This window comes from Lynx rufus, unplaced genomic scaffold (genome assembly GCF_022079265.1).
Source record: "Lynx rufus isolate CCGP_SWC_20201006 ecotype Redwood Valley unplaced genomic scaffold, mLynRuf1.p SCAF_2, whole genome shotgun sequence".
NCBI classification, from domain to species: Eukaryota; Metazoa; Chordata; class Mammalia; order Carnivora; family Felidae; genus Lynx; species Lynx rufus.
Window position 1 is genome coordinate 26,849,889 of NW_025814834.1, and position 27,919 is coordinate 26,877,807.

At 37.2% G+C, this 27,919-nt stretch overlaps 1 protein-coding gene across 3 annotated transcripts in view; it reads right to left on the reverse strand.

The window, feature by feature from the left end:
• Positions 1-27,919, reverse strand: part of UNC80 (unc-80 homolog, NALCN channel complex subunit) — a 222,632-nt gene that overhangs the window by 171,001 nt on the left and 23,712 nt on the right. For all 3 annotated transcript variants that reach the window (XM_047085057.1, XM_047085055.1, XM_047085056.1), the window contains exons 8-13: positions 7,704-7,965; positions 6,454-6,588; positions 4,300-4,516; positions 3,526-3,666; positions 2,238-2,506; positions 776-1,153 (exon numbers count right to left, since the gene is read on the reverse strand). In XM_047085057.1, coding sequence (XP_046941013.1) covers positions 776-1,153; positions 2,238-2,506; positions 3,526-3,666; positions 4,300-4,516; positions 6,454-6,588; positions 7,704-7,965 — 1,402 coding nt within the window. The remainder of the gene's footprint in view (positions 1-775; positions 1,154-2,237; positions 2,507-3,525; positions 3,667-4,299; positions 4,517-6,453; positions 6,589-7,703; positions 7,966-27,919) is intronic.

Genomic DNA, 27,919 nt, shown 5'->3' on the forward strand with positions numbered 1-27,919 from the left:
AGAGAGAGAGAGAGAGAATCCCAAGCAGGCTCCATGCTCAGCACAGAGTCTGACATAAGGCTCAATCCTACAACCCTGGAATCATGACCTGAGCTGAAATGAAGTTGCCCACTCAACTGCCTGAACCATCTAGGCACCCCAAGATCAGTGCCCTATAAAAAGAGACAACAGAGGAGTCACTCTCGCTCTCTGTCTGTGGGTGGGGTGTGTGTGTGTGTGTGTGTGTAAGAGAGAGAGAATACAGTAAAAGGGGGCTATGTGAGCACATAACAAGACAGCAACCACTTACAATCCAAGAAAAAAAACTTCAGAAACCTTGTTAGCACCTTCATCTTGGAGTTCCTAGCCTCCAGAAGTATGAGAAGTAAACTTCTTTTGTTTAATCTGCCCAATCTGTGATATTTTGCTATGGTAGTCTGAGAAGAAAACATTGCTCAATTAGGTCAGACCCTGAAAAACTAGAAAGAGACAATCGTTGGTGGCAGACTGAGAATTATGGTAATGTAGATACTCTCTTGCAGAAATGACATGACCAGGGAATTAGCTCTAACACTGCTTGAATTGGTCTTTGAATTGACAATACAGTTTTTGAACTTAGAATACAGTTTCGTGTAACTGTTTCTACTAATGCCTGGTGAAAACTCAATGAAGAGATTTCTAGTTTTAGTGACTTTCTTGTTTTAGTGACTAATTGTGATTGAGTCAACTAATTGCTGGCAAGCAGGCACTGGAAAGAAATTAGGGGCAACATTTCATGAGAACACAGAACACATACCTTCTCTTGGTTCTTCTCATTCTTCTCATAAGGTCCACCTCCACCTCCTCCACCTCCTCCTCCATCACCTCCATCACCTCCATCACCTCTTCCGCCTCCACCTCCTCCTTCTTCTCCTCCACCATCTCCAGCTCCACTAACCGAAGGGCCCCCGAATCCACAGGGTGAACTTCCAGATACTCCTTTGAACTGGAAAGTTCCCTCACTTGCTCTTTTTTCCATAGCCTCATTTTCCTTGTTTTCACTCTTCTTTCTGTTCTTTTCTACACAAGGCACCACACCAAGCTGAAGCAAGCATTCCACAATGTTTAGTGCCACATCACAGATACGAGAACTGATGTCATGGTTAAGGACAAGATAAACAGCCTTCAGAACAACCTGGGGGGAAGACAAAGATAAACAGAGGATGATTAATTTACATGAGCTACCTACACCTTCGTACACAGATTTGCTTATTCTGTTTAATCATTTCCTTTAGGCTGTTCTAAGCACTTAAGCATAAATAATTCAGTTAATTCTCAGATGTTCCTATCTACATTGTATTGGGACCTTGTGTACGTGTTTAACGTAACGTATAAGTCACCCAAAGAATTAAAAATGTCTGTGTGAAAAAAATGTCTGTATTATCTCACATTAAGTATTCCAAAACTTGCCATCATATAGACAGTTAATAGGGGTACTGAAAAACAGTGATTAATGGGGCAGACATTTTTTGTCCAAATGGAAACTTGCTCAACTGATTTTTTACACCAAAGTGCTTTAATCCTCTGCCTTTCACTTTATGTCAATAGTGGATAAAGAACAATAATTTCCATATCTCCATAATAGAGGAACATTTATGTATTCACAATTGTATCATTATTTACACTTCAATTTTAAATGCAAAATATTTGCATGTTTAAATTATGTCCTTTCATTGATTTTAATATTTTAAATTATTTGCTGATCCAGTTCCCTAATGTGAAATAAAACATTTTGTGAAATATAATTGTAAAATATAACAACCCTTTCATTTGGTAATAACTATAATCAAGACAGGCATTCCTGAGAATGCAAGTTTAAATCTTTTAATGGACTTCTATTCATTTTCCCTTGCTATGTGGGAGGTTTGGAATCATGTTGCTTATATAATAAAAGAAAATAAACTGAGAACTTTTTATAAAGGACTTAGCACACACACATTTATGTATATTTATATATACATATTCAGGATTCACTAATTCTTTTGGATTATAAAAATATTCTGAGATCAGATCACACCTAATGTAATTCTTGGAAAAAAGGGGGAAAGATACATCTATGATGGTTGACATATTTGTGAAATTTTGTATATGGGTGGCTTTTTCATTTTAAGATTCAACATTTCTAAGAATCTATATACCCATTTTACCCAGCCTTATAAAAACTGGATCAAAGAGCCATTATCTTCCAAGCTTTGGTAAGAAAAATTCTTTCTTCTTACAGAAAGATCAAGCATGCCATTCTTGTGGACAAAGTTATTGGTCCCATCGATATGTTCCGTGTCCTCTAAGTAGCTGTAGTTTATGCAGGAGTCTGTGAGGCTTCGAGGCAGGTTTGCACATGCCAAGGGTTCATGTGGCATCTCTGGGATAGGCACCTGGTTGCAGAGCTTCCTCATATGCTCACTGAAAAAGTCTGCATAGCCTACGTTGAATGATGCCAATGTGGTATTGAAGGTTGCAACTGTAATAGTGGAGATCTGGGATTGCACTAATAAAAAGAAAGCAATGTCTTAGTTTTCCCCATATTAACTTGCCACACTATCATGTCAGACAGTTTTATTATCATGACAACAATCACAGCTGAAGCTTTTGTAGATATTTGACTTATAGTCTCAAAGCTATTCTCAATTCTCATGGAATTGCCTCAAGTGTTAAGGCCATGTAATATCTGAATGAAGGTTATAGAAAATATGACTTCCAACTGGCTTCCTTAAGACTCAGGCTAGAATTTAACTTTTGTTTAACAGGTGGATTTTGCCCACTATTAAATGGCAGATCCTACTGATAAAGTTAAACTAGTTTAGTTGAGGTATTTCTACCCAAGTTTGTGGCTGGTAAAATGTTTGGTTTTATCTAGCATATTTAAGCAACAAATAAGAAGGATTCTTTTTTTTTTTTTTTTTTTTTGCTTAAAAGTAATAGAACATATATTTGTGGTGGTAACTAACTGGTATCATCAAATACTTGAAATATACTCCTGGGAAAAGAGAGCTCAAATTATGCTCATAGGTTAAGAGTACAGATTAAGAACCCATTTTAGATTCCACCCAGACACACATGTTTTCTCCACACAAAGCACATAAGGCACTTATTTAAAATCGTAGCTGTCTGAGGAAGGAATCGATGGCCCTGAAAGGCAGTGACTTTCTTCACATTGAAAGTGGACAAGTCCTTTAGAGGGACATCATACAGGGTGTCCAAGTAATGCATATAATTGTCTTCCAAGTCTCTTCTAGCCCTGTGGGTCTATGACCTTTTGAAAACAAATATGCATGGCTTGCTTTCCCTCTGAGACGCATGGTGCTTGCAGTATGCCATCGAGTAGCTTTGTTACTAAGGAAATCCTAACAACGGCTCACTAGTAAATTACCAAGCAATGTAATACATGAATGCAAATTTTCAAAAAGTGTAAGGAACCAGATTACAATGAAAATGAAACATGGAGTAAAAACAGGAAACAGGAAAAGGAACCTGAACTCCCGCCTGCAGGTGCGCCTTCCGACCCACCTTCCTTGACAGTGTTTTCTCCATGGCTGTTGGAGTGATCTGGCTGGTCACTCACCAGGGTGTGATGGGAGTGTGAGTGCCTGGCACTCAGGCTCTCCATCTCCGTGGCTGCATCCGAACTGCCCCGCCGGGTAAATTTCCCTGAGATGGACAAGAGCACCACAAGAGGGTTTGAAAATGGAAGATCCTCTGCCAAGATGTTGTTTTACCAAAGGATGGCAGTGAGAGTAAAGGGACATTGGGAAGTGTATGAGGCACAGTCAGATAGTAGGAATGAGACTAGTCCTGGGGATAGTCAGGGTCAAGATGATTCATGAAGCTGCCTGTCATAAGACCAGCCCCAATCTAAGCCAAATGTCAGAAACCATATGTGGAGTTCCAGCTAGCTTCTGGCTCCTGATTTTGAGCCGGCTTTCTGAATATGCCATTCAGAAAGAAAAAAGAATCTTTTTCTTTTCTTTACATTTCCCTTTTCTAATATCCAAATTAAAGTCTGCCTTTGGATTCACAATGAAGTTAATGCACAAGACCCTTTAAGGCCATATTTCCACATCTAGAGTATGTAAGAAATAGGGCCATTACCTAATTATACAGGGTTTTTCCATATTTAATTAAATTACCTGCATTCCTTTGGTACTAGGAAGCTAGCATCTGGGCCCACATTTCTTGACTAAACTGTTCAAGAAAGATGCAGATTTGCCCGGGAGCCCTAGATCCAGATTTCTAAACAGGTCACTCAAGCTCTGCCCTACTTTGGAAAGTCCTTGTGGTCACCTAAAATGGTGGTTTGCCAGCCTCCTTTTTCAATGCCTCGCCTGTCTTCTCCAAGCCCAGGGAAACTTCCGAAGGAGAATGTGCTTCGGGTGGGGAACACATCCAAGTGGTCTTCATGAAGCAGGAATGGCACTCCCATTCTTCGAGGCCTCCTCTTTCCTGTGTGGTGGAATGGGATGGAGCCTTTCCTCTCTCGGTCTTCTTTGCGGCTCTTGAACTATGAGGATGAGAGGTTAAGGGTTAGGCACAGGGCAAAGGAAAAGTGATAGTTTGCTTCCCAAAGGGCTCTACAATCTACAGTAAATTACAGGAATGTTCCAGGAAGAAGAGACTCAGAAAGTCACTGAGTATCATCTGATAGAGATGGGTGACATTTCCACAATGCATTGAAAGAGTGAAAGAAACAAGGCAAAAGACAACATATCCCTTGGGTCTTTCTGCTTGGTTGGCTTCTCCCTGGACCAGCAGCATCAGGATCAACTGGTCTCAGGTTCATACTACATCAGAAACATAGAAGATAAGACCTAGTGATGTGGGTTTTGATAAGCCTTGTAGGTAATTATGATACATGCTAAAATTTGAGGACCACTGACGTAGAGTATAGGATCCCTAAGTCACCACTTAGATCAGCCAGTATTTTCTGTTCCATTTTTCAGGATTGAGATCAACGGTTCTGGCCAGACAACTTCAAATGTGTGCCACTGTTCATAAGGAGAGTTAAAAAAGACACACAGCATGAATTGGTATAAACCCATTATTCCTACCAAACAATTTTAAAACCCAGTATAAATAAGAGCTCAGAATTCTTGGAAAGCATTTAAAATATACCAATGTCTGGGTCTAACCTTCAGCAATTATGACCTAATTGGTTTGAGTTCAGGCCTGGGCACATGAATTTTTAATGGCTCCCCAGAGATTCTCATGTGCAGTCAGTACTGAAAACTTATTCCCCTGATGATAAATGTTTTTTAGAAAAACTATAGCCATTGCCTATTATTGTATTAGCAATGAAGTAGACATGACTGCTTGCTTAGCAACACTCTGAGCTTATAGATAAGTTAATAATAAATGTTCTGTCTTCCATGAACACAATTGAACTGATTATTTTGAAAATTGGAAAATAAAGCTACTGCACATACATTATTCTATACATATTATTTTCTATCTCATTAGCTCCATATACTTACAAAAAGAGAGGTGGAAGGATGGATTCATAAGAGCATGAACTATTTAGCTTGAAGACCTAGTTTTGAGTTTGGACTCAAGCTTTCATGGACTACCAAAATTTCTAAGGCTCGGTTCCTTCCTTTCTTTTTTGAGAATAGTCAACATTTATCGAATACTTACAAAGTGTCAGGCACAGTAAGGACCTTAATGTGAATTATCTTACTTAATCCTCATAACCTTTTGAGGTAAGTATATTATATACCCAAATTTCAAATGAAGAAACTGATACACAGTATCACACAGGTTGACAGTGGCAGAGAGAGAATTTGAACTCTCATTAGCTAACTCCCAAGTGCACACTTGTCCTTTAATTTCTCATCTTTAGAATTCTAGTGGATGGTTAAAAAATGCTTATTGAATGGAAACCTATGCTATGACTTACAACAAGTTGTGAAGGTAGAAAATCTAGTGATCTGCTATAAGGATTTGCTACTTTATTAAGAGTTTGGTTTGTTTGTTGTCTTTAAAATGGAGATGACTTCAAGAATAAATGTTGCAGGATGATTAAATCACTCTAAGAACTTCAGTAAGACTCAGTTTCTTAGGTGCAAAATGTGATAAATGAGGATCTCATTGGATTAAGTGAGAACCAGTTATATAAAATGCTTGATGAAATGAGATGAATCATAGAAACCTAAGTTGCCATCATGGCTACCACGACTACCTCCACCACCACACTACTAAAAGCCCTCTATACATGTCATCAGGATTAAGCTTGGTAGCATTTAGAATGGCACACATTCCTAAACACAGAGGGACTTACACAAGGTCATGCTGTAAGCCATGTTATAACTGGCGGCTGACCTCTCTTCTCAAGGTTCCGTTCCCAGCCCACCTTATTCTGCAGCATGATCAGAAGTACCTCATGTCATGCTGATTTGTATTTCAATCACCGAAATATCAAAGAGCATAAGTGATTTGACTCACCTTCTTAAAAATGTTCATGCCAAGGTCTGAAGAAAGATCTGGAACTGCAGATCTACGTAAATTAGTCAACGAAACCTTAGAAAATGCCTCAGGGCTAAGAGATTTTTCCTCTTCATTACACTTCATGGTGAGATCCTTAACAGAAAATAAAGGTAGACTTCATGATCAGGGTTTAGGGCTTTAAAGACTTTTCTTATTGACAAGAAAATTGACATTTTCTATGTCTTATTTTTATGAGGGGTAAGCCTTCTGTTTTGATATCTATGAAGTATTTAACTTGTGCGTCCAGACTTTTAGAATCCATATCCTGCTACTGAGGAGAAACATCATATATTTTGTAACTTCTGTTTGGAGTTTTCAACGGTGAGACATGAGGATCCAGATTCAGGAAAGCTAAGAAAATAGGGAGGAGACAGGTATCTCATTTTTATTTATTAAAAAAAGTTTTTCTGTTTAATGATTCACCAAAGGAGATTTTTACTTTGAGCAGAGTCATCTACTACTAAAATGGAGTATCTCCCCCTTTATACTCTTAGATTGTTCATATTTATTTTCAGAATATGTAGACTTTTTCAGACATAGCCAATTCATATTTAAGTAAACCAAACAACTGGAACACACTGCAAATTACACCTTTTTTCTCTACATATTCAACATACATGGTATCAGCGAGAAAGAGGGAAAGAAAAAGTGTTCAAGTTGCTATTAACACATTTATTTACCAAAAAGTGATTTTCAGGGCGATGTCATCAAATCGGCATACAGTTTATTTTTTTCAAACATCTATAATGAAGAGCAAGACTATATATTGAAAAGCAATATTTCTAATTATGATATTGAGGTGCTGAAAAATTCTGAGCTATGCAAAAAGTTAAACCATGTTCCACATAACGTGAATGTCACATTTCATGATACCAGTAATCAACAGTTATATGTGAGAGCTATCTATTAACTAGTACTTCAGGTAGCTGGAAGGCCCAATTTCCCATTATTCTGGATCATCAGAGTCTTAACTCTAGATTAGTGTGTACAAGAGGCATTTAGATACCATTTTTTTTGAACAGTAAATTCGATACTAAAAAGAAGCAAAAGGGTCTAGTGAAAGAAGGGAAAGGGCAATTTCATTAGAGTAAGCCACCAACAAAATAGTCAGCACTGGAATAAATAAGAGATGGATGAATGGAAGAAAAAGAGAATCTGTTATGGCCAAAATTGGTGATTCAAAAGACAATGGACTGAGTTTCTCTTACTTGGGTTTTGTGGGTGTTCACTAGTGAGGGAGCTGCTGCTACCATCGAGCTGCTCCTGGGTCTGGGCAGGAGAGGAATATCTGGTTCTGGGGGCTTTTCTGGCTTCTCTTCCAACATGTGCCGCAGCCTTTGTAGATAGTACATCAGAGACCACTGAGTACCTTCCTCAGACCAATGAGGCTGGAGTAGGCAGCGAAGAACAGCAACGTCAAAGTAGGTGGCATAGCGGGACCTTTGGCATGGAGGTATCACGAGAGAGGCTCTGTTTCCAAGGACAGAAAGAAGACGATTATATTGGAAGCCAAACATTCCAAGGGGTGACACAACATGGCTTATAGGTCTTCTTTTCTCATTTGTTTCCTTATTTATTCACTTAACTTTTGTCTGGTTTGCTCTAATATCCTCCCAACTAGTCTTACTAATTTCACTTTTGCTAGATACTTCTGGAAGTAGAGAGGTTAGAAAGAGTTTTGAAAGATAGGTTGGAATTAGCTAGGCAAAGTTGAGGATGAGGCAGGAGGGTAGATCAGCATTTCAGTCAGGGGGGACAATGCCTACAAAAGTATGGAGCTAAAAAAAATCATGAGTTTTGGGTAGGTGGAGGAGAATAAGTAATTGGTATAGTTGGTGAGTTATTTGGGTGATGGGCAATGAGGAGAGTCTATAGAAAGAGATGAGATTCAGATTGAGGATTATACTATGCTACCAGGGGTTTTTTTCCCTTATAGAAATGGGAATATTTGTGTACTTTATTGGGCTATTTTAATATCAATTGTGATAATAGTATGTAAAAAAAAAACAAGAAAACTGCAAAGTACTAAACAAGCAAAAGTTATGTTATGAAGAAAATTTTCAAAATTTTCAAAATTTTGAAATCATTTTGAAAGTTATAAAGCTATATGTTCATATAAATAGCAAAACTAATTTTTAAAAATCTCAAGGTTCTGAAATTCTGTTATTCAATTTAAACACATGCGATAGTCATGATTTAGTGTTCAATTTAGTTACGCTACAAGGTAAGTTTATTTAATTACTCAGTAGAATACATCATCTTAGGTATCTTAGGGGATGTGAAGATAAGTAAGTTTAACTTCTTAGTCTTGAGGAACAGATGGTCCAGTGAATGGTAGACAATAAATGATAAATTATAAACTTAGAAATTCTGGAATCCAAAATGGAACCTTAAAACTAAAATGTAAACTTAACCCCCAAGCACAGTTTCTTCCTGAGTTAGGTGATGCAAAAGGGAAATTTTTGTACCCTGCTACAAACTAGCACGGGTGTGTAGTGTAGCACTACTCACACATGAAGAGCTTCAGCAAAAAATGTAGCCACTGAGAAGTGAGGAGAAATTTTCCTAAACTTCCCAGACCTATATTTTTGAACTAAAGGTTATGGCTCATTATTGGTTCAAGAAATTAATTCAAAAGTATATGACTACTCTTGAAATGTTAACTAGAATAAAAACTATTAGAATGCAACAAATAGAATAAGGATTTGTATGTTTAGCGAAACTTGTTTCACTTCACACATTGTCATTAGTCTTGACATAAAATGGATTTCTTACCATGAATTGCAGTTAAAAAGTGCAAATATACAAACCCAGACAAGGTCTGGTGCCCTGGGGGACAGTTTCATAGTCTTTGCACTTCCCGAAAGGACACATCGCTCTTGGCTATTTTTACTTTCATTAGTAGCATTGTCTGGTGTGTTGCGGGACAACTGCCTACATACACAGTGGTTTTGAATGTCAATGGTGTCTTGTAGTCTAATCTTCAGTATTTTGATTAATAAGTAGCAAACTAAATATGAGTTAAAACTCAACCACAATAAGGTACTACAATACTAATTATTTAACTGAGTTGGCAGTCATATAAAGAGAAGCTTTCTACAATCAGCTAAGTTCCCATATATGTTATGTTAAAGTTCATCCTTTTTCTAGGGAGCTAGAATGCTCTTTGAGCATCAACTGCATGTCAGCTTTCAATCCATCAGAAAGCGTCATAGATTCTCCTTCCAACCACTTCTCATCAGCTCCACAGACACCAACATCTTACATTAGGCTTATTGTAATTACTTCCTACTAGTCTCATTGCTTCTTCTCTAGTTCCTCCTCTCCTCTCCTCAAACCCTTCCAATAGATTTTCAAATCATCCTTAAAATAAAATGCAAATTTCTTATAGTAGTCAACATGGCATGCATAATCTGTCTGTGTGTATGAATCCAACCTCATTATCATGATTGCCCTGCTGTACCAATTATTTATTTGCTTCCTCTTTGCTCCAAATTCATCTTTTTTTCTTGCTCTGTGAAAATGGATCTGGCCCTTTAAATATTTTCCCATTGATTTCTGGCATGACCTTTGGCTTTGCCAGTAGAGGAAATGGAAAAGCAGCTGCAGGAAGAAAGAATTTTGCTTTCTAGCCCTGGTGTACTTTCTCAGCACATTCCTGCAATGTGTGTACAGCTTATCCAGTACCAGTCTCCTGTAATGTTTGTGGGTTGTCTAGTGCTAAGCTCCTGCAGTGGCACATGACTCCTGCAGCATGGGTATTTTTTTCTAGCACCAAGCTTCTATAGCACTCATACCTTTTCCTTTGCTCGGCTCCTATAGTGTCCAATAGCCAGTAGCACCCAGCGGCCAACAGCAACCACGGCCCTTCCCTTTAGAAGTTCTGTAGCAGAATGCCTCTACTAACACACCTTCCCATGAACAGCATTCCCTAGAAACCCAGAAAGTTGGATTTCTGACAAGTTCCAGGGGGCAGATTTCCAACAAGTTCCCCTGGTGCAGTACCATAGTGATTTCTCTGCCATCCAGTAAGGCATAACTTTGTCCTCCATAAGAGGGTCAGAATCTCAATCCTGAGGAGAAAAAGGTCTCTGCTTGGTGTTAGCCTGATGCCTAAAGCTGGTGATTGCTCCATTATATATGCTATTCCTATATTCTTTAGAGTTCTCCTTATTTATTAGCCAGTCCCTCACTACTCCAATACTCTAATCCTGATATACTTAATAATTCCCTATATTAAACTTGCCCTGTTCAAATTACTGTTTGGTTTCTCTCTTCTGATTGGACCAATCCTGATACATCTGGTAGCTGTGCTTCAGCCACATTGGCCTTCTTACTACTCTTGAATTCATCAAGCTTGTGCTGGCTTCAAAGTTTTTTTCCATGTGGAAATGTCTACCCTCAATGCCTAGGCTTTACCTGGGCTCGGTTCTAATGTCATACCCTCAGAGAGGTCTTCTTCAACCACTATGTAGAGTGGCCTCCCTATGCCACCATTCACCTCTTTACCTTGTTCTAATTTGCTTCATAGTATGTAGCATAACTTGAAATTATACTGTTTACTTCATTAGTGCCTCTCTCCATTTATTTGAATGAATTAATAAATTTTAGAAGTGGGCTCAAGACAGAGATGGAGAAATCAAAGGATTTTGTACATACAAGCAAAACACATTTTGAAAATGGAAAGAAAAAAAAGAAACCCATCCAAAATCACAGCAAATAGGTAAATGCCAAGGGTTGAGGAGAAAATGATGAGGAATAAAACTGACAATATAACTTAGTATGTTCAAATGTAAAGAAAATTTGACCCAACAAGCTGAAAATAAACATCTATTCCAAAATATAGTGGACAGAAATGTCAATTTAATACCAACTGGTATCAGTAGTAGGTAGGAAATATCTAGCTTTCAATATAAATTTGATCATCATTCTATATGACTTGAAAAAACGACCACTACCAGGGTAAACTAGGAAAGATTGCACGAGCTCTATCACATTTTAGCCTGAAATATCACCCCCTTACTAAAACCCAATGATAATAAAGGAAATGAGGGCACTTGGAGACCACCACAAACAATACTGTAGAACAGCTGGGGTTTTTTGTTTTTTTAAGCCTTAGTAAACAGAGACAAACTGTTCTTATTAGGATAAATTCTCAATATTTTAAAGATTTGCATCCCTGCCCCTAACAATCTATTAGTTTAATGTAATTCTCTTTTGTGTTCTAAGCCCAATTTCAATGTGTATGGGGGGGGGTGGGGAGGAGCTTCCACCCCATAAACAATTTTCTGTACACCAACTGGGTCCATTCTCTGTCAACTGAATTCTGACACCTATTTACCTAGAGATAGTATCAGATTCCACAGGTTAAGAATTCAGTCCTGCACGACTGCTCTCTCTTCCACTTCCAACACCAGTCACAAGCCCCGGTGTCACCTGTGCTTGTAACCAAATGGCCACAGACTGGAGGATCCTATGACCTGCCCCCCTCCCCCATCTCCCACTCCTGAACTTCAGATTCCAGTTGCAAGTCTAGATTGTTACCTATACCTCTTATTGACAGGTTCTAAATCAGAAGTTCCCATGATCCCCTATTTGGATTCAATTAATTTTCTACAGTGGCTCACAGAACTCAGGAAACCCATTTACTCACTAGATTATCAATTTATTATAAAAGGATACAACTCAGGAACAGCCAGACAGAAGAGATGCTTAGGGCAAGGTATGGGGAAGGGGCATGGACATCCATGTTCTCTCTGGGTGCACTGCACCTCTCTGTGTTCACCAGTCCAGAAACTCTGTGAGCCCTGTCCTTTTTGGGCATTTTTTGGAGGCTTCATTACATAAGACATAATTGACTAAATCATTAGCCATTGGCAACTGATTCAAACTCCTCCCCTTCGTGGAGGTCAGGAGCAGAACTGAAAGTTTCAACCCTCTAATCGCATGGTTGGTTCTCGTGGCAACCAGCCCCAGTCTTAGGTGCAGTCCAACTGTCACCTCATTAACAACAAATATTACCTGTGTTGCTCTTATCATTCAGGAAATTCTAAGGGTTTTAGGAGCTCAGTGACAGAAACAGGGACTAAGGCCAAATATGTATTTCTTATATAAGAACTCATAGTGTCATAAATTCTGAACCAAATTCCAAAGGAATTCATCTTTTATAAATCAATAAAGCTGTTCTGAAATTTAACTGGTTGAATGATTACAAAGTTGAGTGTAATCAAGAAAGATTTAAAAGGAAGTATAAAGAGTGTAAGTTGTCAGATACTAATGTATGTTTTACAACAATAATATTTAGCCAAGTAGTGCTGATTTAGGAACAGACAGGAGTTCAGTGGTATAGAATATGGAGTTACAAAAGATTCAAATATTTATAAGAATCTAGTCTATCAGAAAGGTCATGCATTACATTAGTACAAAGCATACATTAGTCAAAAAATAATATTGGCATAATTGACTTACTCAGAAAACGATAACTTAGCATGTCTTAAATTGGCATATTTTATTCACCAAATAAAATCAAGATAGAATAAGACTTAAATGTAAAAATAGGGGTTCAGTTGGCTAAGCATCCAACTTCAGGTCATGATCTCGCTGTTCATGAGTTCCACGATTCTGTGTCTCCCTCTCTCTCTGTCCCTTCCCTGCTTGCTCTCTGTCTCTTTCTCAAATAATAAACATTTAAAAATTTTTTAAAAATAAAAATAAAAACACACTTTGAAATAACCCGAGTCAAATAAAAAGTTATTATGAGAATTTTTAATATATTACATGGAATAATGATTCTATACATGAAAACTTGTGAGATATAGCTAATGCAGAATTAGAGGAATATTTAGAGCTTTAAATGCTTCTACCAGGACAAAGGATATAAAAATAATGAGACAAGCATCTACATTAAAAAATATTTTAAAAAGTTTAAACTGATTAAAAAATAATAAAAACCTGAATAGTAGGGGGAAAAAAGAACATAAGATAGAAGCATGTATTAATAAAATATACAACAAAGGTAGATAGGATTAACTAAACCAAATGTTATTTCCTTGACAAAACTAATAAAAATTAAACAAGAAATATAGTAAAAGGTGTGATCAAAATACTATCACTGAAAATGCAGACATACCTAGATATAGTGATGATTTTAGAAAAAGGGAAGACATTATAAACATTATGATTAAAAATTTGAATACCTAGATAGACACATTTATCCAGCCAAACTGATTTGAGAAGAAATAAAAACCTCAATAGACCCACAACCTTTAAAAGCTGAATTGTGGGAAACAAAATTTATTTTAAAAATTCACCAAGCCCAGAAGGTTTTCAGCCAAATTCCATTAATCATTAGGGAAACAGGTATCTCCACTTTCATACAAAGTGTTCCAAAGACAGAAAAGAAGGAAACATTCTTCTCATGAGGCCAAGATAACCTTGGTACTGGGAAACAAAACAAGTACAGCATAGGCAAGGAAAATCATAAGCTGTGCTCATTTATGAGCACTGATGTAAAAAATACATAAAATGTTAACAAACTATACCCAGCATTGTACACATTGGTTTTTTCCTGGGAATTTAAGGATCGTGTATTATCAGAAAATCTAGTAAAGTAAGTCACCACCTAAAAAGATTACAGAAGAACACATCCATATGATTTTCTCAATGGATGCAGAAAAACCTATAAAATTTATGATCAGTTTCTTAAAGTCAATAATAAAAATTATAAAAAAAACTATAATAATAAAAAGAGCTATACTAATAAGATTTTGTTACTGAATCAGGCAGAATGATACAACAGAATTAAGAGCCCAAAACCATACCCTCACACATGTGCAAATCTGATGTTCAACAGAGATTAAGTTACAAATCTGCAGGAAAAGTATTATTTAAGAAATGGTGAGGGAAAAATTATTTATGTGGAAAAAAACATACCCATATTTCATACCACCATAGTAAAAACAAACAAAAAAGCCAACTTGACATGGACTGAGACACAAAGCAAAACAAAAGAAAGAGAAAAAAATATTTATGACCTAAGCTATGAAAGGATTTCTAAAGAAGATGACAGCCCAAGCTACTTTAAAAGAATATTGATGTTTGACTATATTCACATTTAAAATTTCTATTAAAAAATAAAGTGAAAGTTTACAAAGTATAAAAGATGATTACAACATACTAGTCTGGAAAGAATTACTATTCTCACTGATAAAGAATGCTCACAAATCAGGAAGAAAGACACACAGGTCAAATGTGCAAAGGGTATGGAAGGAAATTTCACCAAAAAGGAAACCTAAAGAGAGACTAAACACAGAGAGGTACTCCATTCATTAATAATCAAGGAAACAGGCTTAGTGACAATCAGAATCCATCAGATTTGTGAGAATACAGAAGCCTGAAGATGGGAAGTATTGGTGGGGGGTGTGACTAAGAAACACTATCACTGCTGGCTAACACAGAGTGCAATTAGTTGATATCTAGTAAATTTTAATTGTCATTATCCTAAGATCCAGATATTCCATTCCTGAGGGAAACTTTATCGTAGGGAATCTCTTGCCCATGTACACAAGGAGACAGTACACAACTGTTTATGGCAGCAATTCTGTTATAGTAAAACACTAGAGAACATCCTGAAAGTCAGCCAAGGGAGAAGGGCAAATAAATGCTGACATGTATTTACCAAATACTATTTAAATGTTATATGATGTGACAGGCTAGGGTGCTTATAATGTTCTATTTTATCTGCATGGTAATTACTGTATTCACTTGTGAAAAGACATAAAACAGAACACTTAGGTGTTGTGTTCCTTTCTCCATGTTTCTTTAGAGAACATTAGCTAAGATCTTGGATTTTATCAACGTGAAATAAAAATCCACTATTCATATCTCTATATATAAGTAGATCTAAATATACACCATATATAATACATTTTATATAAATTATATATTATATACACATATACTTATGTATAACATCATACATTTATACATAACAAATATAAGTACAAGTATATTTGTACTTATATATGTTAAATATGTATATATGTGTATATGTACATATAGGTATATATGTTTTTTGCATAAATTAGTCTCATTATCTCCCAGATGATGTGTTATGTCTGTCCTTTCAAAGTTTTTTGTCATCTAACTTTTCATTATATAATCATTTTAATAAAAAGACTGAGTCTCAGAATTTTATGAGTTGCCAAGTTTTCACAAGAAGCCTGTGGGCTAGATTCAAAATCAAGGTTCCCATCTCTGTCAGGAAATCTTTTACTTTTATTTGCTTTCAGCCCCTACTTCCAACCCCATTCACTGTCCATCCTTCTCTACCTCCCTGTCCTGGAAGTTTGATCTGTACACACTCTACCAACAGGTCCCCAACCTCTGGCTCCTGACTGAATTTGACAAGGGGGCATCTTCCCCAAGACCCCTTCCTCCCAGAGGTTAGCCTAGGGCTGGCTCTGTGACGTTGGGCTGACCTAGGCTATTGGTGGTCACAGCTCTTGTTACTCACTCCCTCCACAACTGCTCCCTCTGTTGCCCCTCTGGGACCAGAGCCGATTGTCTTTCTGGAGTATGGGCATGGACTTGTGGCCTCCCTACATCCTGTCCAACCTTTGTAGATAACTCGTGCTGTAATCTTTTCTCAAATTAACCAGTGTGCCACTTGTTTCTTAATGAGATTACAGGAGGACTGATTACGTCCTCAAGCTCAGTTTGAGGGAAAGAAACAACCTTGATTCTCATTTCTACCATTTTCTTAAGAGGCTTTCAATGTTTTTCCTGCCACTCCTCACCTCCACTTCTCTTTCTTAAAAAAGCATGGATTAGCCCACTCCTCTCAGCCTGTCCTTTATACCTAGAAGAATAGAAGTTTCTCCCCAATGCTATAGTCTTGGATTTATAAGGAAAAGACAAAGTATGAGGCTGGCTGGCAACCAACTGGGTAATTCTAGGTCATCAAGCATTTGTGACAATGATTGGGCTTATTATAAAAGCATGTGAAAACTATTGTTTCCTTGGCTAGGTTGCTGTGATTAAGGGAGATATTACTAGTTCAACAGAATTATTTTCCCCCATTGGACTAGCTATCTTTACCCTTTACTTCTTGCCCCATACCTCACTGTCCCCAAATGTTTCTACTCTGTAAATGAGATTAGGCAGCTCCAAAAATTATTTCAAATTCCTGGAGCAGTGTTCCATATACTGAAGTGTCAGTGGACAACTTCTCTGAGAATCCCAAGTGGATAGGGAGAAGAAAGGTTGTTAGAAATGCACATTCCCAGGTCCTACCCCAGATTTACTAATCCAGAATTGCTGGAGATTGAGCTCAGGAATCTTCATTTTAGATAATATCTCCAGGCAATTCTTTTTTTTTTTTTTTTTTTAAATTTTTTTTTTTTTTCAACGTTTATTTATTTTTGGGACAGAGAGAGACAGAGCATGAACGGGGGAGGGGCAGAGAGAGAGGGAGACACAGAATCGGAAGCAGGCTCCAGGCTCCGAGCCATCAGCCCAGAGCCCGACGCGGGGCTCGAACTCACGGAGTGCGAGATCGTGACCTGGCTGAAGTCGGACGCTTAACCGACTGCGCCACCCAGGCGCCCCCCTCCAGGCAATTCTTAAACACTCTTAACAAGCTTAGAGGACAATTGCCCTAGAGAAACATGCAATGCATGACTTTTGTACTGATAGGCCAACATCCAAAACAATTCCTATATGGAAACACTAACTGGAATGATATGTTGACAGTTTTGTCCCTAAGGGTGCCAGATGACTAAATTTATGTCTTTCTCTACCTACAATATTTATTTGATGAAAGTAATTATTAACTATACCGTGGAGTCCCATGGTCATTAACTACTTCCTGACAAATCATGTCAGTTCAGCTAAGGATGGACTGCATGACAGCAAGAGTCCACCAACAAGACTGTGATCTGAGACTGAAAATGAGTCTTTAAGGCAATAAAAATTTGTTAAGTAAATTCACATCTCAATTGCTTAACATTTAAAGAGACTCCATTTGAAACAACAATGAGGAACATTCTGTAGCAAATATTTAAAATCCAAAGTACCTTCATTTGAGGTGTTATTCAAGCACGAGTTTATTTGTCTTAAAGTGTGAGCTATACTGGAGTGAGTAGTCAATAAAAAGCAAGAATCATCAATAAATGTTTAATTTCACTTATGACAGCATTATCAGACAATCGTCTTGTCACTAAACAACCAGTAAAAGTCATTTTAATTAGCAATCTAATTAATACATGAGAGAAAAACTTACATAACTGGAAAAAGATGGTTTGGGGGCTATCATTGTGTGATATGGTGGAAATGTTCTTACTAACTAATATTCTATTGTTCTGTAAGTTATTTTGTAGAAAAAAATGAAGATTTTATAAAAGTATGAAAACAACTTTTATTCTAAATGCTATATAATAAACAAAGAGAATGCTATAAAAATAACAAAGAGAATTATACATACAAAAAATTAATGGTGTTTAAATATTGCTATGAGCTCATCGATGATATTTACTTAAAATTTTTTTTATACCTTTAAATTTTTTCTATAATTAGCATATAATTCTTTTATATGCATAAAATAAATAATACACTATGATCAAAAAAGGCTGTCAAAAAGCTAAGAATTTCTTTTATATATATTCCGTGTAACTATGGCTTCAGGAAATCAAGTTATTATTAATTAGAGTTGGGGGATGCTAGTAGAGAACATCCAAGGCAGAAAAACACTCTGGAAATAATAATCTGTGGAGGCAGAGAATTGTAGAAATCAGTTTTGACTGTATACAGTATTTAACAAAGCAGAAATTAAGTCTGTGCCTATGGTAATTGAAGATGAAATCTCACATTGATTTAAAAAAAAAAAAACTAGCTACCTGCTCACTGATTGCAGAGTTCAGGGAAGAGTGATGTTCTGTTCTGTCAAGGTCAGGGCAAAAGAGATGATGAATTGTATTTGTTTGATCCGAGCAGACAGCTTTTGTTTCTAAGCTATTTGCATTGCTTTATTATTAAAGTTCTCTTCATTTCTGATTAATACATGAACTCTTCCAACAAAGACATATTAACATTAGCATTTTCTGAAAGGTCTACCTTATGCATCATTTCCATGGTAACCAGCCACTGCAGTTAGGCAGAGAGAAGACCTAATTCATTCTTTTAAAGTGCCACTGATTCATGTCTAATTCACATATGTGAGTGTGGGTGTGCTGTGGGTGACTGTGTGTATGCGTCAAGAAATGCATATGCATATAGATGCTTGAGTGTGGTAATCTCAGAGCATGGAAAAAACAACATTCTTCCACAAACAGGAAACCTTGAACTTTGCAGTTTGTCAAAGAAATATCACATGCTATTTATATTTGCAAATTTCTAAATGCATACCATGGCTGAAAAAAATATGTAAGAAATGTAAGCTCCTAGATATTTTAAGACCTCAAGATTTCACCCTGATATTGTTTTTAACAATTTTTAAAAGTCAGGCCAAAGTATTTGAGGTAAGAAATTACTTACACTTAACCTTTTTGGAAATTGTGTAGAACAGAATTAGTGAAGGAGGAATATGAGAATACTCAATAATGAAGAAAATGTACAGATATAGTTGTAATAATTACCTATAAAATTATGGTAACATTATCATCATCATTGTTGTAGCCAGCCTCCAAAATAGGCTCCGATGATTCCTCCTTCTTGGTATTCACACCCTCCTGTGGTCCCTTCTCTATACCAGTGTTGGCATGATCCACAGCATATAGAAATGACGGCATGTCACTTTAGAGATTAGGTTGAAAGACACCGAAGCACCGATCTTGGTTGTTCCCTCTCTTTATGCGATAATTTGTTTTCAGGGAAGCTAGCTAGCATGTCATGAGCAGCCCTATGGAGAGGTCCAGATGCTGCAGAACTGAAGCTTCTAGTCAACAGCCATCTGAGTGATCTTGAAAGCAGACTCTCAAACCCAGTCGAACTTCTGGATGACAGCAGCCCTAGGCAAAATCTTGACAGACCCTGAGCTGCAACCCCTTAGCTAAGCTCTTTCTGGATTCATGACCCTCAGAAACTATGTCAGATGATAAATGTTTTTTGTTTTAAGCTATTGAGAAATTGGGGTAATTTGTTATAAAGCAATTGATAGAGAATACAGACTTGAATACCAAGATAACATCCTAAATTTTGGAAATGGTTTTGGGATCAGGCAGTAGCAGAGACTGTAAAGGCTTTGAAGAGTGTGTTAAAAAATAAAAGCATAAATTGCCTTGCACAAATTACTACTGGAAATCCTGAACTTTAAGGAGTCTGTTGGAGCCCTTTAAGGGCTTAAAGGGAAGTAAGGAACATGACATTGAAAAGAGGAAGAAGAAGGATCCTTGTTATATAGTGGCAAAAGCTGCCTGCTGTGTTGTGGAAAGTTAAAGAAACAGGCTTAAGAGCATAGATGATCTAATTAAAACTTCCAAATAAAGTGTTGAAGGTGTCTTCTGATGTCTTCTTGCTGCTTATAGAAGATTGAAAGATATGACCTAACTGAAGAACTGTTAAAGACTAAAGACCGAGGACTTGATGATTCTGAAAACGTTCAGCCTCTCCAGATGGGAAGTAATGCTAAAATTAAGAAATGACTTCTGAGCAAACATCTAATCTAGGGCATTTCTGGAAAAACATGGTCTAAAGATAAAGTCAAGGGCGAAGCTGTAAAATCTTTTTAGGCCTTCAGAATGATCTAAGGTCTTGCCTCCGAATATTATTCCATGAGACAAAAGGCCAACTCAAGGTTTTGAAAGTGTGATTCACATGTAAAAAAGTAGGGGGGGGGTTCAAAGAAACTTAAGGGTGTTGTTTTTCAACCTTTTCCAAGTTAGAGAAAGGATTACCTTAAAGAGACTTGTCTATTCTACTGGGGCCCAATAAGATTCACTTTGGACTGCCAAAGTTTTTAAAGAATTTTATGTAACAAAAACACTGCCAAAGCAGTATAGAATTAAAAGAGGCTTTATACCCCCCAAATTTTACTGGCAGGAACCAAGCTGAGAAAACTACTCAGCTATAAACACATCTATCTTTCTTAAAAAAGTGAAAGTTGACCTAGAGCATGGAATCAATAGCCCAGAGGGTGGAGCTAAGAGCCATGGGCAAGAATAGGACTGAGATCTAATCAAGAATTTTCCAATATTTGTCCAGCTTGATTACAGACTTGCTATGGACCAGTGCCTCCTATGTTCTCCTTTTGAATAGGCATGTTCACAACAGTTATCATGTGCCTATTCCACCATTGTATTTGGGTGTTTTAGGTACAGATAACTTATCTCTTTAGTTCACAGATGCATGGATTGAAAAGAACTATAATTAAGGAATTGGCTTAAATCATACACATGAGGTACCTTATTTGCAACTAGATCTGATTTTGATGATGAGATCTGGACTTTGACTTGATCTTGTAATTGGATGAGATTTTGGCAATCTTGGTGAGAGCAAATTTTTTTGCATGTGGAAGAGGTGGAAATCACTAGGGACCAGAGGCAAACTATGGTAGCAGATTCTAAGATCTCTCCATTGATCATGCTTTGTACAATTTTTTTCTAAAATATGTTCTGTTGGTCTGTGTGAATATGACAGAAATAGTGGTATATTACTCCTGAAATTAGTTATAAAAGACCTTTCTCCACCCCCCGCCCCCAGCTCTCTCTCTCTCTCTCTCTCTCTCTCTCTCTCTCTCTCTCACACACACACACACACCATTAATTTTGTGCCAAGTCATCTGCCATATTGTGAACAGCCTTATGGAGGGGCATCTGAATCTGAGGCATCTGGGCAAAAGCCACCAGAGTGATCTTAGAAGCATATCCTCCAATTCAATCATGCCTTCAGATGACTGCAGTCCCAGACAACATCTTAAATGTAACCTCATAAGAGACTCTGAGCCAAAAAAGACTGCAGCAAAACTGGTGGTCTGAATATATAACCCTCAGAAACTGTGAGATAATATATGTTTGCTGTTTTAAGTCACTCAACCTCAGAGTAATTTGTTGTGCAACAACAGATAACTGATACACTGGTTTAACTCCAATGGGGTTTCTTGGTAAGTCTATAAAAGATGCAGACATATGAAAATCACATATCTGGTCCTATATTTACTAATTTCTGAGTTAGTAGAAATAAAGGACAAATTAGAAGGTCATGGAAGAGAAGCCAAAGAAAATATATGGAAAGGTTTAGACCTACCTCTTTATGAGGTAAGAGAGAAGATTGTGGACCATGGAGTTGGTTAGAATGGGCCCAAATTTAGCTTTTCCAATTCCTGTGTATGTCCTTGGGGGAACCATTTAATCTTTTTTTGCTTCAGTTCCTCATCTTTAAAAGAGGAATAAGGTCTTTTCATGGATGTTATAAAAATTAAGCTCTTTCACTTATTCAGTACACTTCACTGAAGGTCGTGTACCAGGTACTAAAGAGAGGAAGGAGTGGAAGAGACTTGGTCTTTTCTCTTGTGTGTGAATTTTACAGTCTAGTGGAGGAGATAACTATTAGACAAATTGTCACACAACTATTTATATCATGTTTGCTACTCATGCTGTAATAGAAAACATGGAGTTCTGTGAAAGTGTTAAACATCTGCCAAAGCCTCTCTAGGGAGTAAAGAAATCATATTTAGATTGAGTCTTAAAGGAAGAGGAATTGGTTAAGTGAAGATAGATGGAAGAACGATGCAGACAGATGGAATAACATACTCCAAATCTCAGAGCTAAGGGGAAGTTTGAAAGTCTAAAAAAAGGTTGAAGTTTAGTCACTGAGGTGTGGGTAGCAGTATAATGTCACACTAGAGAACTGGACAGCAGCCAAATGATGCGCAGGGCTTGAGGGGTACCTCAAGGATTTTGAATTTTATCTTGATAGCAATGGGTAGCATTAAAAGAATTCAAGAGTAGAAGTGTCATGGTTTGTTTTTTTATTTTTACTCTGTATGTTCTATATTGGATGGTGGCAAGATTGAATCACAGGAGGTGAATCAGTAGGCTAATGAAGTACTCCAGGCACAGGGAAATGAGTGGCTTGAATGATGGTGGTGGCCTTGGAGATACACGGAAGTAAGAAGATTCAAGTATTTTTATATAAACTTTTTATCCGCTTTCCTTATCTCACAAATTTAATCACCATTCATGCAACTGCTCAAGCCAAAATCTTCAGTTATGCTTGACTCCTTTCTTTTTCTCACTCCCCAAATCCAGTCATGTCAGCTTTACCCTGTAACTGAATCCCAGTTTCAGTCTCATCTCAGCCTTTCCACCTATACTACTACCACCTTGACCAAGGCATATACTATCTCACCTGGGCCATTGCAACAGTCCCCTAACTAGTCTCTGGGTCCACTTTTGCCTCCCAAGTCTAACTCTCTGAAATGATCTTTAAAACATGCAATTTGGTTAATGTCACTCCACTGTTCCAACAACTCCAGTGTTTTTTTCATCACGCCTGGAACAGAACCAAACTTCCTAACATGGCCTTTTGGCTCCCATGTGATCAGACCCCTCACAACCTCTCTGACCTGCGTTGTACCCTCTTGCTCAGTGCTACTGCCTGTTCACACTACCTTATTGATGTTCCCAAAACATGCTGAGTTTATTACCATTTCAGAACCTTTGGATGTGTTCCTTCTGCCTACATTGCTCTTCTCAGATCTTCCTGAGATTGTCTCTTTTATATCATTCAAGTCTCAATGAAAAAGAACCCACCTCTCATCCTTTTACTTTGCTTTTGTTTCATAGTCTTAAAGAAGTCTACAAGTAATTTTACTCAATTACTCTTTTATCTGTCTACCTTTATTTTTTTTTAGTTTTATTTTTTTTACGTTTCTTTATTTTTGAGACAGACAGAGACAGAGCATGAATGGGGGAGGGTCAGAGAGAGAAGGAGACACAGAATCCGAAGCAGGCTCCAGGCTCTGCGCTGTTAGCACAGAGCCCGACACGGGGCTCGAACTCACAGACCACGAGATCATGACCTGAGCCGAAGTCAGAACTTCAACCGACAGCCACCCAGGTGCCTCATTATCTGTCTACTTTTAAAGAAGTCAGCTCTTTAAGGACAAAACTTTGATGCTGCTACAACCTATGTCTAACATATACTTACAAGATATGGATTGGAAGAACAAATACTGTTGAAATACGTGTATCACCCAAACAAATCTACAAATGTAATGCAATATCTACCAAAATGCTAACACCATTTTTCACAGAACTAGAAAAAATAATCCTAAAATTTGTATGGAAAAACAAAAGACCCTAACTAGCAAAGCAGTCATGAAAAAGAACAAAGCTGGGGTATCACAATCCCAGATTTCAAGATATCCTTCCAAGCTATAGTAATACAAACAATATGGTAGTGGCACAAAAATAAATAAATAGATCAACAGAACAAAATAGCTCAGAAATAAACCCATGCTTACATGGTTAATTAGTCTATGATGAAAGGCAAGAATATACAATGGGGAAAAGACAGTCTCTTTAAAAAATGCTGCAGGGAAAACTGATATCTACATGCAAAAGAATGAAACTGGACCACTTCCTTACACCATACACAAAAAAAATCTCAAAATGGATTAGGAACCTAAACGTGAGACCTGAAGTCATGAAATTCCTAGAAGAAAACATAGGCAGTAATTTCTCTGACACTGGCCATCACAACATTTGTGAAGATGTCTCCTGAGGCAATGAAAGCAAAAGCAAAATTTAACTGTTGGGACTTCACCAATGTAAAAGGGTTTTATACAGAGAAGGAAACCATTAGCAAAACAAAAAGGCAACCTACTGAATGGAAGAAGACATATGCAAATGATATAGACAATAAAGCGTTAATATCCAAAATGTATAAAGAATGTATACAACTCAATACCCCCCAAAACCTAATCTGATTAAAAATGAGCAAAGTATCTATATAGACACATTTTCCAAAGAAGACATACAGATAGCTAATAAACACATGAAAAGATGCCCAACATCACTCACCATAAGGGAAATGGAAATTAAAACCACAATGAGAAATCACTTTACATTTGTCTGAATGGCTAAAGTGAAAAAGACAAGAAATAACAAGTGTTGACAAGGATGTGGGGGAAAAATGAGCCCTTGTGCTCTGTTGGTGGGAATGCAGATTGGTACAGCCATTGTGGAAAACAGTATGAAGGTTCCTCAAAAAATTAAAAATAGAATTACAGGGATCCAGTAATTCCATATCGGGTATTTAACCCAAAGAAAATGAAAACACTAATTTGAAAAGATACGTGCATCCCTATGTCTATTGCAGCATTATTTACAATAGCCAAGATATGGAAGCAGCCCAAGTGTCCCTCCATAGATGGATGAATGAATAAAGAAGATGTGGCATATATATACAATGGAATATTAGCTATGAAGAATAATGAAATCTTGCCACTTGGAACAACATGAATGGACCTAGAAGGTATAATGCTAAGTGAAATAAGTCAGAGAAAGACAAATACCATATAGGATTTCACATTTCACACATATTTGGAATTTAAGAAACAAAACAAATGAACAAAGAAAAAAAAGACCAAAAAACCTCAACTCTTAAATACAGATAACTGGTAGTTGCCAGAGGGGAGGTGGGTAGGGGAGGGATGAAATAGGTGAAGGGGATTAAGAGTACATTTATCTTGAGCATTGAGAAATGTATAGAATTGTTGAATCATTATATTGTATACTTAAAATGAAGTCTGTAACCAAAGCAACTACCTTTTCCCTAAATCTGATTTAATTATGCCCTTGACAACTTTGTTAGTGAGTTATTGTTGTTATCAAATAAAATGGAAGCCTTGGGGTGTGTGTGTGTGTGTGTGTGTGTGTGTGTGTGTGTGTGTGTGTGAGATTCATAATAGCGACTTTTGAATAAGTGGAAAATTAATACGGGAAGGGTCTCTACATCTTTAAAAGGACTGTGGTAAACACACTTAGGAGCGCCGCTCCTGATTCCCATCTGATGGTTGTCACACCCTCTATAATCCTCTTCTCCTGAGTGTAGGTAGATCTGTGCCTTTCTTATAACCAACAGAATATCAGAAAGGTGATGAGATGTCACGCCTGTGATTACGTTATATTATAAAGTTTCTGTAGTCGTAGGCTGTAATTAGAATTTCTCTGCCCTGTTGTAAGGTAACTATGGAGAGGGCCACATGGCAGTGAACTGTGGGCAGCATCTAGAAGTTGAGAGTAGGCCCCAGACAATTGTCAACAGGAAAACAGGAAGCTCAACCTTTGGCCAAGAACCTGAGGCAGCTTGTATATGATCTTTCCCTGGTTGAGCCTGTGATGACACCACATTCAATCCTGACATCTGGGTTTTAACCTGGTCAGACCCGAGAGCAGAGAACCCAGCTTAATTGTGTTTATATTTCTGACATACAGAAATAGTGAAATAATAAATGTAAGTTGTTTTAAGCCAGTAAATTGTTGTAATTTGTCACACAGCAGTAGAAAACTAATATAAGAACCATAGTCAGAAATTACAGAAAAGCAAACTTTGGTCAAATATAAGAAGGACATGACACTAAATAGAGCTATCTAAAAATGAAATGAACTTCATTCAAGAGTACAAAATTCCTCATTGCTGAAAGTGTTTAGGTGGTGAAAATGTTGTCAGGATGGAGTTGGTTATCTTCACAGGGCTCTTCCACAGAAAAAATGGTATGATTTTAGGGGCACCTGGGTGGCTCAGTCAGTTAAGTGTCCAACTGATGATTTCTGCTCAGGTCATGATCTCACTGTTTATGGGTTTGAGCCCAACCCCTGCTTGGGATTCTCTCTCTCTCTCTCTCTCTCTCTCTCTCTCTGTCCCTCCCCACTCTCTCTCTCAAAATAAATAAGTATTATATACACAATGGAGTACTATATGGCAATGAGAAAGAACGAAATATGGCCCTTTGTAGCAACGTGGATGGAACTGGAGAGTGTGATACTAAGTGAAATAAGCCATACAGAGAAAGACAGATACCATATGTTTTCACTCTTATGTGGATCTTGAGAAACTTAACAGAAACCCATGGGGGAGGGGAAGGAAAAAAAAAAGAGGTTAGAGTGGGAGAGAGCCAAAGCATAAGAGACTGTTAAAAACTGAGAACAAACTGAGGGTTGATGGGGGGTGGGAGGGAGGGGAGGGTGGGTGATGGGTATTGAGGAGGGCACCTTTTGGGATGAGCACTGGGTGTTGTATGGAAACCAATTTGACAATAAATTTCATATATTGATAAAAAAAGAAAAAATAAATAAGTAAAGAAAAAAATTATATGATTTTAAGTACCCATTATCACTAATGACCTAGTACAGTAAATCCTATGAAAAAATACAGTCTCTGCTTACACAACTAATGTTACTGTCACATTCATATTCTCAACCAGCAAAAGATCATTCAACTAGGACACTTTTAAAGTGCCTATTTTAAAGTCCAAAATAAAGACACAAAGATAAACTCATTGCATATTATTTTTTAAAAGCACAATATAGTAGTATTTGGGTTAAAAAGCAATTCTATTCATATAACTTCATGCTTTCAACAATTCTAAGAAATCTTTAAAAAATGCTATACCCATGTAGCCTGGTTCTGGTGCCAGAAGGAGGTAGATCATTTAAAAATTACCAAATGAAAAGGTAAGATAAAACTGAAAGGAAATATCTGTGGATAAGTCCATGGATGAAAGGACTTTCATCCAGAATATATTAAAAAACTCCTACAATTCAATCATAAGGAGATGAACAACCCAGTTAACATGTGGGCAAGAGGGTTGAACAGACATTTCACCACAAAAGATATTCAAATAGCTAATAAGCACCTTCACATAATTAGTCATTAGGGAAAATATGAACTAAAATCACAATCAGATCTCACTTTACACCCACTAGGATGGCTACAGTAAAAGAGACAGTGCTGCCAAGGATATAGAGAAACAATGATCCCTCATGCGTTTCGGATGGGAACATAAAATGGTGCAGCCATTTTGGAAAAGAGTTTGGCAGTTTCTTAAAAAATTAAACATAAATTTGCCATACCACCCAGCCATTTTACACATAGGTATCTACTTAGGATACCAGAACTGAAAACATATGCCTGCCCAAAAATTTGTATGTAACTGTTCATAGCAACATTATTCATAATAAACAAAAAGTCAAAACAACCCAAGTATTCATCTACTGGTATATAACTCAAATGTGATATATCCATACAATAGAATACTATTTAGCAGTAAAAAGGAGGGAACAACTTGTGCATGCTGTAATGTAGATAAGCCTCTACAGTATTATGCTAAGTGAGAGAAGCCAGATGTAGAAGATCATATATGGTATAACTCAATGTATTTGAAAATTCCATTAAATTCAACTATATAGACAAAAGATACATTAAG